This window comes from Sceloporus occidentalis, unplaced genomic scaffold (genome assembly GCF_023333645.1).
Source record: "Sceloporus occidentalis isolate IW3139 unplaced genomic scaffold, rSceOcc1.0.p SCAF_147, whole genome shotgun sequence".
NCBI classification, from domain to species: domain Eukaryota; kingdom Metazoa; phylum Chordata; class Lepidosauria; order Squamata; family Phrynosomatidae; genus Sceloporus; species Sceloporus occidentalis.
Window position 1 is genome coordinate 2021291 of NW_028317127.1, and position 17325 is coordinate 2038615.

The 17325-nt window shown below is 39.8% G+C and overlaps 1 protein-coding gene across 1 annotated transcript in view; it reads right to left on the reverse strand.

Moving 5' to 3' along the window:
* The window catches only part of LOC149280809 (netrin-G1-like), a 102227-nt gene that overhangs the window by 60039 nt on the left and 24863 nt on the right, over positions 1 to 17325 (reverse strand). Inside the window, exon 2 of the mRNA XM_089500103.1 lies at positions 4992 to 5632. Within this exon, the coding sequence (XP_089356229.1) occupies positions 4992 to 5632 (641 nt within the window). The remainder of the gene's footprint in view (positions 1 to 4991; positions 5633 to 17325) is intronic.

The window sequence follows — 17325 nt, forward strand, 5'->3', positions numbered from 1 at the left end:
ACTTCAGGAAAAGTGTAATATGCAGATAATTATCAATGGAGGTAATTTACTTAAACGTTATATATATTTCCTGTTTTCACACTTTTCCTGTTACATGCACACACACAGATTATTAATTGTGGCTCTTGGAGACAAGACTACAAATAAAGGAAAATAAAACAGGATGATGCAATAATTGTGATAATGGGAATAGCATGCTGATTTCACTTACGCATGAGTATTCTCTTCATGGGCCAGATTGTAAATAAAATTTACTACAGTTTTTATCTCAGATGTTTATTTTGCACACTAAGGCTGAATTGGAATTCAGTTACAAGAGAATAATGTGTGAAGGCTCATATAATATAGGCAATTGAGTAAATTTACTCCATACTGCCATAAACTCTCTGGAATAGCAGACTAGGTCAGACTTTAAACGGATTTCCAACCTAAAACCCAGCCTCCAAGCTGACGTCACGGCTGAGCCCTCAGCCGTCCGTCACCAACCCGATGCCAGCCACGCGGCATAGCCGCGCCCCCAGAGTTCCTGCGGTAGCCGCCAGAGGAGGAGATAAGTATGGAGGCCGGGGGGACCTCAGACTCAATCCCTTGAGTTCCGTGCCGGGATCTCGAACTCCCGGTCACCGCGGACGGTAGCCCGTCCTCCGGTACCGGGAACCGAGGGATCGAGAACCCGGCGTCCGCAAGCGGCGATCCGCCCGCCGGAGCCGGGTTATCGGGCGCTCGACATCTGCGAGCGGCGGTCCGCCCGCCAACGCCGGGAGTCGGATCAGTGACACCAACTGGCCCCACTAGGGATTGAGCAAGCAGCTGTGCCTGTGGTATGTATTGCGCCTAACCATTACGCCAACGGGTGGCTTTAGGGCAGCTGGTCTCTCTATCTCCCTATTAACATTGAATGCATGGCTGCCTTGCCTGTGACTCATTGGAGGCATGTCTGTCACACCTGCGGCTGATTGGCTGCATGGCTGCCTCTGCCTCACCTGTGACTTGCTATGTAATCATGTGCCTATATCTAACTGGGCATGCTCCTAGCTCCTTGGTAGTGCATTGTGCTTCTGGCTCTACTTCTATCCGGTGGCTTTTGACAATTCTGCATAGTTGTATTTGACCCTTTGTTGTGGACTTTGTTTTTTATTCTGAACTAGCTTTGCCCCATTTGTACTGAGTTGTGATTTGGATCACCCGGATTTTTACCTATTTGATGCTGATCTTCTGGATCATTCCCTGATACTGGGCTACAGACCCTTCTGCAGTCTGCTCGTACCTGTCTACTCTACAGACCCCTCTGTACCTCAAAGCTAGTGTCTACAGATAGCACCAAAAGCTAAGGGATATGGTTGTCAGCAACTGGACACAGCAACCCATGTATCTTAAGCACAGTTACAAGACCAATGGACTCCCAACTGATCCGGCAAGCAGGCCCCTGGCAAGTACACTGATATATCACAGTTCATGTACACACAACAAAGCAAAAGATCAGTGCACACCCAGCAAATACAATTTAAAAACATCTATGTAAGGCAAAAATATTGGGGATATGGCCATATATTGCTTAGCCCACTACTATATCAAAGTATCCCAATTTTAGCAAGTCCTATGTAATTTTATATAGCTACATTGCTTACCAAGGAGCTGAATCAGTGCGGCTCCACTGCCTTTTAACCCCAGTGAAACTTTAAATCTAATTTAAAGCCTTCTCTGGATACCATTAATGAGACACCTGTGTGGTAGGTGGGATGCTCAACCCTAAGGTTTGTTCAGAAACTGTAAATATGCACAAAAAAATACATAAAGGAAAGCACACCCTAAAAAAGCATAAACGTTCAGATTCCAGGGTGCTACGGAAATGACCAACATGTAGACACCACAAAGCAAAACATTATAGCAACATATAGGCTTCTTAATAGTATTTGCTAGGTGCGTGCTGATCTTTAGCTTTGTCGTGTGTACATGTTGGTTATTTCAGGGTGTGCTTCCCTTTCTGTATTTTTTCGTGCATATCACAGTTCATGGCCACAGTGCTACAGCATATACTGCTTAAAGTCATATTGAAGCTATAACACTTCCACCCTAACTAGAAACTTGCCAGGTTGGGCTACTTGGAGCTCTCCCAATCGTGAGGGAGTCGGACTAACAAGCAGCGTAGGTAGAAATTGGGAAGGGAGTGGCAATTGCTAAACATCTAGAGAAACAGAAAAGGAGACATGGGAAGCAGGGCTATGACTGGAGACTTCCAGTCAAAACCAGAGGGCTCCAAGGTACGGCTCCCACACTGTCAACATTTCTCTACAGATGTCAGATATTAAGCATCTACTAAAATGAAGGGTAATGTCTACGCAAACATGACAAAGAAGAATAATCATACCTTTCCCCCACTCCTCTAAGCCCAAGTGTTATTTCATTTAAAACATTCCCATGACACAGATCACTAAATGCATTCAATTATCTCATATTTCTTTCTATCTTTGGCTTTTTCTGAGTACTTGTTGACCTTCCTAACAAATGAGACTTTTGATTCTACAGTTAATTACAGCAAGTACCATAATGTAATACATCTAGTACCACTTAACCTGTTTCCCATTAAGTGGTGTCTCTTAAACAAGACAGAACATGCATGTCTGTTATTCTTGGGGGAAGATGAATTTCAGTGCATTCCATTAAAATTGTAGAAAATAACTGCAGATACTTTTATATATAGTATTATGTGTATTTATGTCCTTATTGATAGTAAAATATTTGCTGAGCACTGCTAATGTTTATAAATCATTTATATACAGGTAGAGCATTCCTGGGAACTCTCCGGGTTTGACCCTGAGATTGCCGCGTAAGCGCTGCTCCTCCGGGTCAAGACCCAAATCCTCCAGGTTGCGGGAGCGGGGTCTTGACATGCCTCTCTCCCCGCCCATTTTTCCTTTAAATGGGGGTGTTTCCCGCTGCCGTCAGCGGGGCCGCCCACCGACGTCAGTGTGCAGTCCTGGCCGCATCCCGCAAGGGTAGGGTAATGACATTATACTTGTTAATGACATTCATAGAATAAACTTTCCAGTTCTTCAAGGCGTAGTTTTATCTCACTGTAACACACAGTTCAATGGATCAACCTAATATAATTAATATACTGTATAAAATAAAAATTATTAAAGTAAACCATTACATACAATATAGTTATTTGACTCTGAAGTGCTTTGCATGTTATTCTTGGGAGTAGGACACACACAAAAGGATTATCATTGAAACCCTCTCTTATCATTGCTCGAAACCAGGCTAGTTTTGGAGTCTTGTAGCAGATGGAAAGAGCCCAGCCTGGATTTGGGTGGACTCATTTCCATTCGGTCATTCTGAGACTCATACAAGTTACAACCCTCCTAATTATGGCCTCAGATCTGCAAGAAAGCATCTAAAATTATTGCAATAATTTTTGACTTTGACATCACCTCTACAAAAATATTGTTGTCAGCATGCTAACATCCTGCTGCTTAATTGAAAACTGCAGTTTTGTTGAGTATCTTATGGTAGCGTTGGCTCAATAGCTGGTGGAGGGACCCACGTCATCAGCCCCTGTACTTGAACAATAGGAATAGAAAAGTTAAAATACCAACATTATTACCCAACAGCATCAAGAAAGCATCCACTACAGTGCTATGCAAAGACTGCTTAAACAGTTTGGCACTGAAAGAGCTCATTGTGACAGCTCATATATTTTCATGGGACTGTAGCCAACCTGCAGTATCATAGCAGCTAATCCTTGTTATCTGTCCAGTCCCCTGTTGCAAAAAAGACTCTCCACAATTTAATCCCACCCTGATGGGAGAGACAGAATTTTTAGTGTTCAGCATGAAACATTTTGTTCAGGTCCTGAATCCATCCAAAGCCCATACCTTGATAAGCCTTTAATCCTCCTTTGGCAGGAATCAGAACCCAGGAGATGTGAAGATTCTTTGCAAGTTTTTATACGCTTACCTTTTGTAATACCCAAGTAAGCAAAGAATCTCAGTCTTAAAAAGTAAATAACTGTGTATATATATAAAAGCCTTGTTAAAATCTGTGCAATGATAACCAATAACCACGGCTCTTTTTCTGTAGTATATATGCATCTGTAGTATAGACTCATATAGGTAACAAGCAGTCGGGAGTGTGTTAAAGCAGATCTATCGCTATCCCAAATGCTAGAATTCTATATTTTAGTACACACAATAAACAAATGCAATGGTGTTAATAAACCAATAGCTCTATTAGAAATATAAATTACTTATCAATAGGTGGCTAATACCCGTCTCTTGATTTGCATGATTTGTCTTCCTTATGTTAAAGGCTTGGGATGCCTTAGAAGGAAAAATGAATAAGTAGAGTATTTTTTGCTCCACATGCAAAGTAACTGAGCCATTCTAGGCTAAAAAGGTACCAACAGTTAAACTAAAAATCTCTCAAAGATTTTTTAAAATATACATATACACGCTGCAGAACATGGAAGGAAAAGCTGGAGTAATTACAGAGAAATCACAATAAAAGACAATTACAGAGAAAAAAAAAGCAAAAATAAACCAGAGGACAATGTAGAATTCGCACTTTCTGCATATACCCTTCTGCTTTAAGAGAATAAGATTTGAAACCAGTTTGAAATTTGAGAGGCAGGCAGACCTACTTACCAACCCAACCAATTACTGAAAAGGGGATGTTTATAGACATCTCAAGCCCTAGGAGTAATACAAGTTAGGATTTATAGCCCATTGCTTTGTCAAGTACCAATTTATCAGAATCCCTGTACAAAAAATGTGAATATGTGTTCCTTTAATTAGGAAAGAATGGTTTACATGATATAAATACCAAAATTTGTACCCTAAAAATATACAACTATATATGTAATGACCCTTTAATGCTTTACATGTTGAGCTACCTGGTTTGTTTGCAACTTTGATATGATTTAATAACAGAAATAAAAAAAAATATATACGGTACATGTTCTAAACATGACAGCTAAACATGTTTCCTACCTGCCATGGATTTTGATGTCAGATATCGCATAGAAATATCTTCCCAGATTTCTCTCATCCACAAACGTGGCCCCAGTGGCTGGTTTAAGAAGCCTAATCCTTAAATCTGTTACGGTAAAGAAATCCCGTAGGTTTTTGGTAGTGTCCAGTTGACTGTAGAGCGATGCCATATTATGCAACCTTGGCCCAGCAAAGATTGCAAAACGATCTTTGATTTCAAACGATATGGTCTTGGCGTGTGCTGCGTATCCAGTGGAATATTCCTCTGTGCATATAATGTCCAGTACTGTATTGTGGGTCAGGTCCTTCACAGATTTGGGCTCCATCCTGAAAGCATCTAGACAGTCAGCAGCATAAAACTGGTAAGGCTGCCAAGTTCTGCCATAGTCCAATGATTTCTCCAAAATCATTTTCTCAGGTCGCCCAGACTCAAATGTAATAGCGATGTTGTTTGTAAGCTCAATGGTCTTGTTCCATGACAGTGTGATATTAACCTGCAGAGGACTTGGGTAGTGCTTCCACGTTACCGACTGCCAAAATGTACTTGGGTTACGACCCTCAAAATCAAACATGAGCTCAGGCGGGTGGGCAAGCTCCTTTGTGCTTGCGTCACATTCATTATTGCACATGTATGGATTTCCCTGTAGAGGAAAAAGATAAAGTAAATACACAAACTTAGACATCATATGTATGTATGTTTTATAATCCCACTTCACCATGATGGGTAGGTCGGCCAGTTCCTTTAAAGCAAGACTTCCAACTAAGGAATCGGGTTCCCCCTTTGTACTCCATTTGATGCCAAAGGCAGGTACCAGCATTAGCCTTGTGATGTCTCATGTAGAACCAGACATTTTTACATGAGACACTATGATCATAACAGGGGACTTTTTCAATGAGCTGACCTTGGAACTCTTTTAAACGCTTGCCCTTTAATTGTTCATAACATAAATTCTGTTTATATTGACTCACTAATGGGGAAACCAAATGGTTGTAATAACGATGTACATAAAAATTAACAGTTATCAGAGAGCACGGATCTTCTGAATTTCATTAGTTGTATTCAAGTTAAATTACATCAGTTGTATAACAGTAAAATAGCACCAACTGGGTCATGTAGATGTCATTAATTCAGTGTAAAATAGTAGTAAAACATAAAGTAGTGTAGACTGAGTGAACCTGATAATGTGCCCATTCCCCATGAGACTAGTGTAAAAATCTTGAGGGATATCCAAAATGATTATGATCCTTACTGGCTTCTTATGTCTTTCTTTAGAACACATTAACAGAAGTCCACCACTAGTTTCAGCATATAACACTAGAGAAAAAATATATATAGTGTACAGTCGGAGATTCTACATAGAAGTAGAAGCTAAAGTGAGGGAGTCCTGGTTCACTTTTTTTAAGAAGGTTTGTTTAAATTCTTTGCCACCTTTCTATCCACATCCCCTAAAACAAAAGTTTACCTCTGGCCCTTTAAGATTTTAGGAGGTATGTATTTACGAAATATATCCATGCCTCAGACCTGGAGAAAGCAGCTTTTCTACCTAATACTCAAAAGCTAAACCCAAACAGTTTCCACGTATGCCTCTAATCTCCATGACATACTCCTTCTGTCACCGTACCACTTATACAAGTCCTTGTGTCACGTTGTTGCATTGAAAAGTAATAACCTTATTGTTACTATAACTTAGACTCTAAGTCTTGTTTTAACACTGTAGATATTTCAGTACATCACCCCCCCCACCAAGCTTCCCAGTTCTGTAACACAATCAAAATTTCAGCACCGCATGGCTGCCCTAAACAGATCAGTGGCAATTAGCTGTCTCAGGAGGAGTCCTTACAAGCAGATTCTGATCTTGATGCTTTATTTACAAGACGCCGTTATAAATAAATTGTGTTTCCAAAAGAACAGAGACAGCGTATTGATCTTTACGTGAATCTCCCATTATAGTTTTATTAAACAATGACATTTTGTTTTTCCCGTTACACATACAGGGGGGTTTCTAATAATTTTAGTAATAGAAAAGAAGAAAACACAATAACATCATTTTTTTTCCCTGTCTCTTGGAATTGACCAGCCTTCACCTTTCACTGCAGTGTATGAAACACACAACTGTATAAGACATGAGTTTATGAAAATCCCTACATCTCTGTTTAAGGGAATGTCTGGTCACTCTACCATAAACCTGCTTGGACAGCAGAATATTTGGTCAGTTGCTTGGTCAACATTTTATGCCTGGTGTACTGCTTAGGGGTTTCAAATGTACAAAAGAAAACAAAATAAGTTGATCACCATTAGGAATGCCACCAGTTTGGTTTTGAGCTGGAAGCTGCTGTGTCCAGGGCCGGCCCTACCATGGAGCAGACTGGGGCAATTGCTCCAGACTGCCCCAAGCCCTTTTTTTTTTTTAAAGCGGAGGAGAGAGAGGGCGCCGAGTGGTTTTCGTTTTAACAGGTTGTCAGTACCCGCTCCTCTGCGAGCCCTCTAGCTCGGTCTCTGTGCCGGCTTGTAATACTGAGCACTGGAAGATGACATCATTTCCGGCGCCCAGCATTACAAGCCGGCAGCAGGGAGACTCGCAGCAGGACTGCTGAAAGGTAAGTACAACGCGGGGGGGGGAGTAAGGGTAGATAATAGAGAGGGAGAGGAAGGGTAGATAATAGAGAGAGGAAGGGTAAATAATGGGGGGGGCGGCATTTTAAACTTCGCCCCAGGCGGCATTATGCCTTGGGCCGGCCCTGGCTGTGTCCATGAGGTGGGCACTCAGAATCACTTAACACAACATCGCGTGAACCTACAACTGCCCTGTGTGAGAGGAAGTAGAGATGCATTTTCTGCCCATGTTCTAAAAAAACACAAGTCTATAGAACTCACGGTTTTCCCTATTTCTAGGCAATGGAAAAACCAATGCAGTATCACATAGTTTGATTTTTTTTATAGCTTTTTTAGCTAAATTAGACATTTATAGCTACTGTCTAAATAACATCAAATGATGAGTTACATCTCACTCTATTTACTATAAATTATGAAGGGTCAACTCTGACCAGTTTCTCATATAATGTGGCCTTTCACGGTTACTGCTTATAGAATAAACCACATTTTTCACATTATGGGCTCTTTTTTTTCTTGCCAAAGAACTGTCTGTTCTGCCCATCGTCAGAGGAGTGGAAATTTGCCTGCAAAGAAGCCAAATACAATAAAGTCTTCAAAAAATGTAATGTAATGTAAAATAAATGACTGTTTATTATTTTTGACAGTAAAACTGTCATAAAATGTGCAATCATGTTTCATTTAAGGGAGTTTAGGGGGGTTTTAAGTTGCAGCACACGAGAATTTATTTAAGTTTAAAAATAAAAGTGGGTATTTTACATCACTGCATGGAATATATCTCACATTGAATAACAATTTTATTGAGGTGCTTTACCAAAAAATAAGGATCACATTCAAGAGAGTCAAAAGAGAATCAAGGAATGTGGTTAATTCACACTTCTAATGTATATAAAAAAATAAATCACCTGGCAGTTCGACTTAATCCATTTTAACCATTTTGATTAAGATGCAACTGCACGAGCTGGGAAAACGCATCCCTTGAGGCCTGGTGTTTCACACCAGTGATCTAGATCAATGTAGAACAGTGTTTCCCAGTCCTTTATTACTTATGATGACCGCCTTTATTAAAAAAATTAAGGATAGTCTATATGGTGAAGGTCTGCAAAGAATAATTAAGATGCAATCTCCGAGGTCTGCTCAATGATTCCTTCAATCAACCTGAGGTCCTAAGGGCTTATGAAACCACAGGTAAGAAATCACTGGTGTAGAATTATCTGTAAACTGTCACAAATACGAAAACAAATAGTAGCAGTATTCTAAAAACCAACAAGCATGATGGTTTCACTTAATTTCAGATGTGGTGGACCTTGGAGACCCTGCAGCTTTGAAAACCTCATCCTTTTGCCTCCAGAGACAATGTTGATCTATTGTGAGACATCAAGGGACTATAAGACCATAAAAAATGGTGTTATGAGATATCTTAAGGAAAGAATCTAGCAATGAGTTTTGACATGTCTTGGAAACAGATTAAAAAAACGTCAGGGTAAGGATGTTTGTGAGGTGACAAGAAAGACGAGCTTGTCCTTCAGGACCAAAAAAAAGAAGAAAATACTGATCCCTTCACTCCTAATTTCATCAGCAAAATGCTTTTATTGAAATCAATACCAAGCAAATTAGAATCTCACAGCAAATGTGCAGAAAATCAATGGAAGGCCGGTGTTATAGTGAGGAGAGCATCTATTTCAGGTGGATTGATGTGCTGACAGATGGTAAAAAGGGGAAGGGTAGAGATGCACAAGGTTGGAGACTAGGGTTGCATAGGTAAAGGAACTAGTAACTTTATTTCTAATATCTCTCTGGGGTAAAATGAACTTCTTAAAAACATTAGTGCAGTTTTTAACAATCAACTTTAGTGACCCCATAAACCTTCTGGCAGATGGCACATTTTGGTACAAAAAGTGGACGGTCTATTACTTTCTCTTTCCCGTAGCCTTAAACTTCCCATGCTGCCAGAGTTGAATGGATTATACATATTAATGCACTCAAAATCTACCCCCAGTCTCTCAGACGCACACAGAAAATTCCTGGCCACAGGTTTTAATGAAGTCTGTGCTGCCTTCTAAATATTTCATACACATATTTTATGTCACTGAATTTTAAAGCAAACAGCTAAAATGAAAGAATTCAGGCTTAATGCTGGCCTTATGAACTTTGGGCGATTCCTGACTCCTATTTTATCGCTAATAACACATACATAATTACAACAGTCGATCTATATTATATATCTATCTATCTATTGCATATGTAGTGTAGATAGATGATCACCTGATGGGACTCGGAGGTAAGAAAAACATTGAGTCTATTATACGCTGCAGTATAAGAGGCAGCAATGAGTGTAATGGATGGTATTTTACCTTGGATCCTAATTCATCCGCTGCAAGAAGCAATCTCTTGTTTTGCCCAACAATTAAGCTTGTATTATTATATCTAAAACCGCATTTACCGAAATGAAAAGCTGCTGAATAATTAAACAGACACTGCTTTGAAATACTTTTCTTTCAATTAGTGGTGAATTGATATTGGTGTTGTGTTCTTTTTTAACAGTTCTGGAATTTACCTCCCATTAGGAGGAAATTAGAACTTAAAACGCAGTTAAATGGCTTGAGGAACGCTTAAACAGGAACTTACCTATATTGGCCGGTGGAGGAGATAAAGAAACGCTGTTTTTTTTTTCTTTTCAGTCTGCGGTATTATTTTGCAGATCGCAAACAAAGATGGGTAGGCTATTTTAACAAATGGTTCTTGTTTGTAAAAATGTCATTATACAAAGATGATTTTGGTAAATGAGTGGCTTGGGAAACAAAGGTTATGTTTACTTATCTTACTTGGCTTTGGTAGAGAGCATGTCATGTAGCTAGCATTGTGCAGGACGTGTCAGAGATACAGAGCTCGACAGTAGGCTAGGTTGTAATGTAAATAATCTTTCAATAGTCAAAGTTTAGTTAGTCTACTCTGAGTTGACAACCACTTTGTCTGCCCCTTCTATGCATGGGTCAGGGCCCTGGGTCCAGACATACCTTAGGGCCCACAGCAGCTGTCCTCTAGACCCTTTAATACAGTTCCTCATGTTGTGGTGACCCCAACCATAAAATTATGTAATTATTTATTGTGAAATATGTGTTTTCCCATGGTCTTAGGCGACCAATGTGAAAGGGTCGTTCGACCCCCAAAGGGGTCGCGACCCACAGGTTGAGAACCGCTGCTCTAGACTCTTCAACAGCCATCATAGTCAGAAGTACCTCAGTTCAAGTTGGAGGTCAGTGCAAACCATCCCTGGGGACTAGGTATAAAGGTGGCCCTGGCATGGGCCTGCCTTTAGGGTATTTTATAAATAACTGCATCTTAATTACTTCGAAATAACGAAACAATTCTATGATGGTTGTGTCTCTTTAATATATGAGACTTTAAGGCCCCCAAAGTTTATGTATCTCTTTATCAAACTGCAACCCAATCTATTCTGAGACCAAGGCAGGAAACTTATTTTTAATTATGTAACAGGTCATATTTATTTAATACATAACCAATTAGTAAATATAACAAGCGATTCTAAACTAGACTTTATATAGAATAGTTGTTGGTCTTTAAGACGGATTGCTGGTCCTCTCTGGCAGTGAACGCAGCACTAAACTTATAATATCAAGCGTAGTGTGGAATTTTTATTTCAAAAGCCTTGGCTATTGCTCAGCCAATGTCAACTGTAGGTTTTTCATAAGGATAATTATTCCAGTTAGCATAGTGTGGGTACTTAGAATGTCTGTTCCAGCTGTTCTGCCACATTAGGAATATTCTGCCTGCTCTCTAGCGCACAATCCCTTCGGTCCAGAAGAAATTAAAAATAAAAAATTAATCACACCAGTGTTTTCCCTCAAAGTGTCCTCGTCTGTCAGAGCTTACTACAGAGGGCTCCGGTTAAATGGATTCATGTAGGAAGGGAATCAGCATTTTTATGTATAAGTGTCTTAACCCCTTTGTTGCCTCAAGTTACAGAAACATTGTGTTTCTCTTTTAAATAACCTTGTTTTCAGTAATTTAACTAAATTAGCAAACGGTTAATTTCATACTTAAGATTTTTCTTTGCCTTATAAGAACTATAAGGGTGCTCTCTCAGTTGGTCCCAATCCATGACATGATGTTATGGACCACAGTGATATTAGGAACTATCTATTTTAGTTAAGACTAATGTGTTTTTCAAATATACTTTAAATGCAGGGTTTGTCCCTATTGTAATTAAAAAATATTGGGACCAAAACTCAATATTACTTATTATCATTATATAAAGTATACCAATGCTTCAAAATCTCCATACATTAACAATAAACAATAACTTTCTATTAACTAATTAGAAAATATAATATGTCCCACTTTGACATCAATGCAGCTAAATAAATATCTTACTCTTTCTCTACTTGTATATTTAGTCATTTTATGGAGTGCTTACCGATGGCACAAATTGTACAATGTAATGAGGCATAGCATTTATCGACTGACATCAGTGAAACAGAACTGAGTTCTGACGCTGAACAGCAAGCAACCTATGGTTGGTCCACCATATATTTCAGTAATAGCAGGAAGCCCACCCAGTTATATACATGGATGGTGAACATATGTTGAGAGGAGATATGGTTTAAATAAAAGACTGCAATATTCCTAAAAACCAAACACTTCCCAGTATGCAGTATGGTTAATGCTTAGAATATTACAGAAGAATGTGGAGTGGGCAGGTTCTGATCCTCCCAGGGCTTCATTATATGGCAAGAGAAGCCTCATTCATAATTTCCTAATTCTGACTTTGCAAAGAACCCCGCTTAGCCAGCTGGAGATTTCCTCAGCTCTTTAATAGGGTAACCAATCAATAGGATTTTTCCCCTCCATTAAAAAGCATAACAGATGGTCTTCCGCTTTAAAACATTTGCTACCCACTTCTATAGGACATAATATTTGATGTGAGAAAATGGTGGGGCTCCTTTGTTCCAGGGTCAGAAACACAGCTCTACTTCTTATAAAATATGGACGGTAGTGCTCAGTGATATGAAACAGAAAAACACCATAAAAAGAAGATGCAGAATCTGGGATATATATAGCAGGTATAATAGGTAATGGAAGAAACGACAAGAAAAAAAATATTTAGGGTTTTATAATGAGTTATATATTGTTACTGAAAAAGGTTTTAGGAAAAATAACAGAAATAGAAGGGAAATGTTATGGAGCAATAGGTGGCAATCTATAGACATGCTTTATGGATTTATATAGTGTATAAGCAGTCATTGAGGTTGTTACACATCAAGTTTACATTGCATTGTATGATGCAATAGGGTGAGCATGAATGGAGGGGAATACAATGAGTTATAGAGAAATTATAGGGAATAACTAATATACATAACATTACAGGGTTAGCATATTCAGTAAATTGTTGCAGTTTGAAAATGTTTGGAATATGGGCATTAACATTATTTCATGGGGAAAAGTGTTCAGATTATTGAGACGGGATATTTGGAACAATATTTACAGTTATAGGAATGGTATTAGCAGGAGAATTTACTGTAAAAATATTTGTGGAAAGGGGTACTATCAAGTCAAATTGAAAATGCACAGTATACAAAAGGAACGAATAGTTAAAAGATAAATACTGTTGTATTTAAGATCTAGAGCCCCTGGTCCTCCTTAAAAGTGATTTGCTCACCAAGCTGCTGCAGTCCTGCCATCCATTATTAATCCGCAGCTGCACTTAGAGACTGAGTAGGTACTATTAGAGGTATCCTGCTGAGGCTGGAAGATGAGCACATACATCTTGGACTGGCAGATGCCTACTGCAAATTGCAACTTAACTCTTACTATACCAAAGGACTGTAACCGTTCTATCAATAATAACAAACAAACCTGGGTTAAGGCTATAAAGACACATCGTTAAATCCCAAGCCTTCCCACATAGCTATTAATTTTACTGTAAAACTCATCAGGTTGTCTGAATGATTTCTCTGAATAAAATAACGTAACAATTTCTATATATATGTATTTATATGTTTCATTTGCTAAATGTAAACTCGCCATATGTCTCCTTATGCCCCATCCAATCATACGTTCTAACACCCCCGCAGAAAACGGTATCCTCTTAGCTAGGCACTCTGCCCCACTATCGTGCTTTTTTTTTTTAGGCAGTAGGGATCATCAGACAATCTCCCCTGACCTGCAGACTGAGCTATGAAATGTGCAGCAGAGAGCTCAATTGCTGCTTCAACATGGCCACCTTGAGATGTATGGAAGCAAACCATCTCAGTATGACTCAGTATGACATCATGCCCTGGCATTCTGCCTCGATACATCGCAAGGCAGATGGATGGTCTTACCCTGATCCTGCCTTTAAATTGCATCCTGACAAAAGTGTCCCGCTTTTGACATCTGAGCTGTTGGGGAAGGTGTCTGAATACTAGACTTGGGCGCCGGCCAACTCTTCATGTTCGTCTTTGTGGGGGGGAGGATCTTCGTATTGCACGAAAATTCGTCAGTTCCTGTGTTCGGTTCGAGCGAATATTCGTGCACATTCTTTGTGTTCCTTTTTTTTCTTTGTTTTTTTTTTAGAAGGGGTTGATACGGGGTACGCACTATGCAGCAGCTTTGGCACCAGGATTTTAGAGGTCTGTACGAGCAACTCTATCGGTCGCCGGCAGGGGTCTCCTCTGCCATCAACCAAGGAAGTGCACCTACAGATTTCCGCTCCTGTTAACCCCTGAGATGCTGCGTAGATAAGGTAGGCTAGACAGGGAAGGGACAAGGGAGATTAGTAAATGAAGACGAAGAAGAACACAAAGATTCTTCGTGTTGTGTGTCTTTGCAGCTGCCATGTTCGTTTCTTCGGTATTTGGGTTCAACAACGAAAATGCACCATTCGTGTTTGCCCCAATACGAATGCACAAGTCTACTGAATACATATATACTACAATGTGAACAACTGTTCAATATCAGAGCAAAGATTTAGCTTGCAATCAAGATCTTATTCTGGAAAATACAAAGCTGTCTATAATAACAGTGAACATATTACTGGAAGCTGCAATGACAAAAACGAGATGAAACTTCACTTTTCTTTAGAATATGGTTGGAAAACTTTCTTTGACTTGACTGTTTCCAAGCACAAAAACATTAAGTTGTAGTGATATGTGGGATTCCCCCAGCAATGAGTATTCCTCAAGGAGATTGAAAGAATAATGAAAGTAGAATGAAAAATTGTTAATGACCTAACATTTTATTACTAATGTGCGGCTCATAAATAATTTGACTTAGATGACAGCTTTTTTTACTAAAGATTTCAAACTGAAAATGTTTGTTGACAGTGAGAGAGTTAAATCTTGATGAGGAGCTGCATGTACAATAAAGACCCAATAATAATTCTCTTTCTTGGTACCCTTTGGGACATTAATAAGGATCCTGGTTGTGAGGTGAATCCCAGCCCTCTGATTTGCAGTTTAATTTCCCAGTTCTCCCCCAATAAAGAGAAGCTTCAAATCTGGACAGCGATTGAAGCAGCATCTCAAGGTATTTCCATGAACTATAATATTCTTTCTGTGAGTCGTGTCTCTGTTTTATGTCATTAGGAGAAGATTTAACCCTTATATGCTGGGGCGATTAATGTGTGTGTATATATAAACAATGGTCCACATCTCAGCGTAGCAAAGCAAGCAAAGTTTATCTGTAATGAAAGGCAATGTTAAAACAATGTGACATGCACACGTAGCACACAGGCACTACATGCTTCCTGAAACAAGGAATACATGGCTTATGAAGCAAACTGTGCATGTGTTTTGCTGACAGAACAATTTGTAGCACAGACTGAGGTGTGTACACTTGTTACAGAAGTGAGTGAATATGTGTAATACAGACCGTAGTATGTGCGTGTGTGCGCGCGAATGCATGAGACATCACATGGTATATGTGTAATGTAGGGTTAGTGCCTCAGCACAATAGAAGTTTGGATGTGTAATGAGTATGTGAGAGAGTGTGAATGGGAATGTGATATGACATAATAGATGTGGATGGGGACGTAGTGTGTGGGGGCAGCATTTCATTCTGAGACCCAGGCAGCAAAATGTCTTGGGCTGGCCCTGTCTGTACTAAAATCATTCAAGAAAGCAATTCAACTCCCAGGCACAAATACAATTGCTAACTGCTCAAATATTTCACCTCATCTTATAATCACTGCCCAACATGTTCTGATTCAATGACTAAACCACTGCGTACCTGTGGCGGAGCTCCAATTCTTGATCTGAGTATCTCCGCCAAAGTCTCCCCATTTTGCATTGTTTACTGATATATAGTTCCCCATCCAAACATCAGTCAAAACTTGATTAAAGGTGAAAACAAGACTGCTTCGTTGAGTTACAGGGCACACATTCATACACAGACCTAGTTGAAATATAATATCCTCCACTCCCTCTATCCCACCCAGAGTAAAGACATCTGCCTGGCACCCACAGCTGATTCGCAATCTGCCCAAAAGTTCAAGGGGAATACTGCTATTCGCCGGTCAGGGGTAAATTGCGGCGTTCCGCAATTCCCAACGCTGCCAGAGCGGGAAATAGTGATAAGGACAGGGTGGTGAAAATAAACCTGTTGTGAGAATTAACTAACACACAGAGGCAAAGGTCCTAAAAGCTTGGCAGTTCTGTAGAGTTTCTTGGTTTGTTCCGGTCAAACACGTTGAGCCCTCATAGTCGGGATTGGGCAGACTGGGTTTCCTGGTCACCCTGTGCCCCCATATGCACAGGTTGACTTAAAGGGGAATGGGAAGCTGACAAAGGAGCTTCTGCATGAATCTCCCACGGCCCCCTCCCAAACTCAAACCTACCCCCAAATGTCCTCAATCTCAGGGAGTTACAATGACAGTACCTAACTGATGTTAGCGCCAGTTATTGCCACAGCAGAACTCAAGTACTCAAGTAGTATAAGTACCTATATTTTTTCTAACGTTTTCATGGTGGCCTCTGTACCACCATGGAAAATTCATATGTTTGTCTTGCAGTCAGTTTATATTTATCAGAATAGTTTAGTTCCTAAAAAATAATCAAAGTATACAATTGGATAAGATGGATGGGAGAGGGGAACGGTGGGGAGGATATTTTGCCCCTCCTGAAAAAAAATCCTGCGGACTCCCTTGCTAGGAGTAATAACACTGTAACGACTCTATAAAGGTACTTTATTATGACTCCTTATGGCAAAAGCAGACATTCTCTGAGTACATTTCTGTGTTTGACTGGTAATTGCTTATATTCAGCTAATATTTTACCATTAATAAGACAATCCATTTCGGAGTTGCTGTCACAACAAATATCCCAATTACTGTTGTCTTCTTTTAATTATGTTTTGCTGCAGGCGTATTGGAAGTTCGTTCTGTTTTATTGAAGATAGCGCACGCTTGCCCTGCTGCTCCTGAGCTGTAGTTTTGTTTTAAATGCGACCTCACATGAGCAGGCGATGTTAAATATTTATAAAGTGAGAAAAATCAAATGGCAAAATGAGCCCTGAGCTGACAGACAGGATTCTGCTAGAGAATATTCAGCATCGTGGGGGTTAAACTAAAAGAATGTGTTTTAACTCTGTGGCTACCAAAAGAACTAATAGTATATAGTTATATCCTGTGCCTTTGCTAAGGCGAATCAGCCCCTACCACTCCAGCTGTTGACTGACTACTATCATGTTGCTCAATAAGCTACCTCTGCTCTTTACATCTCTAAG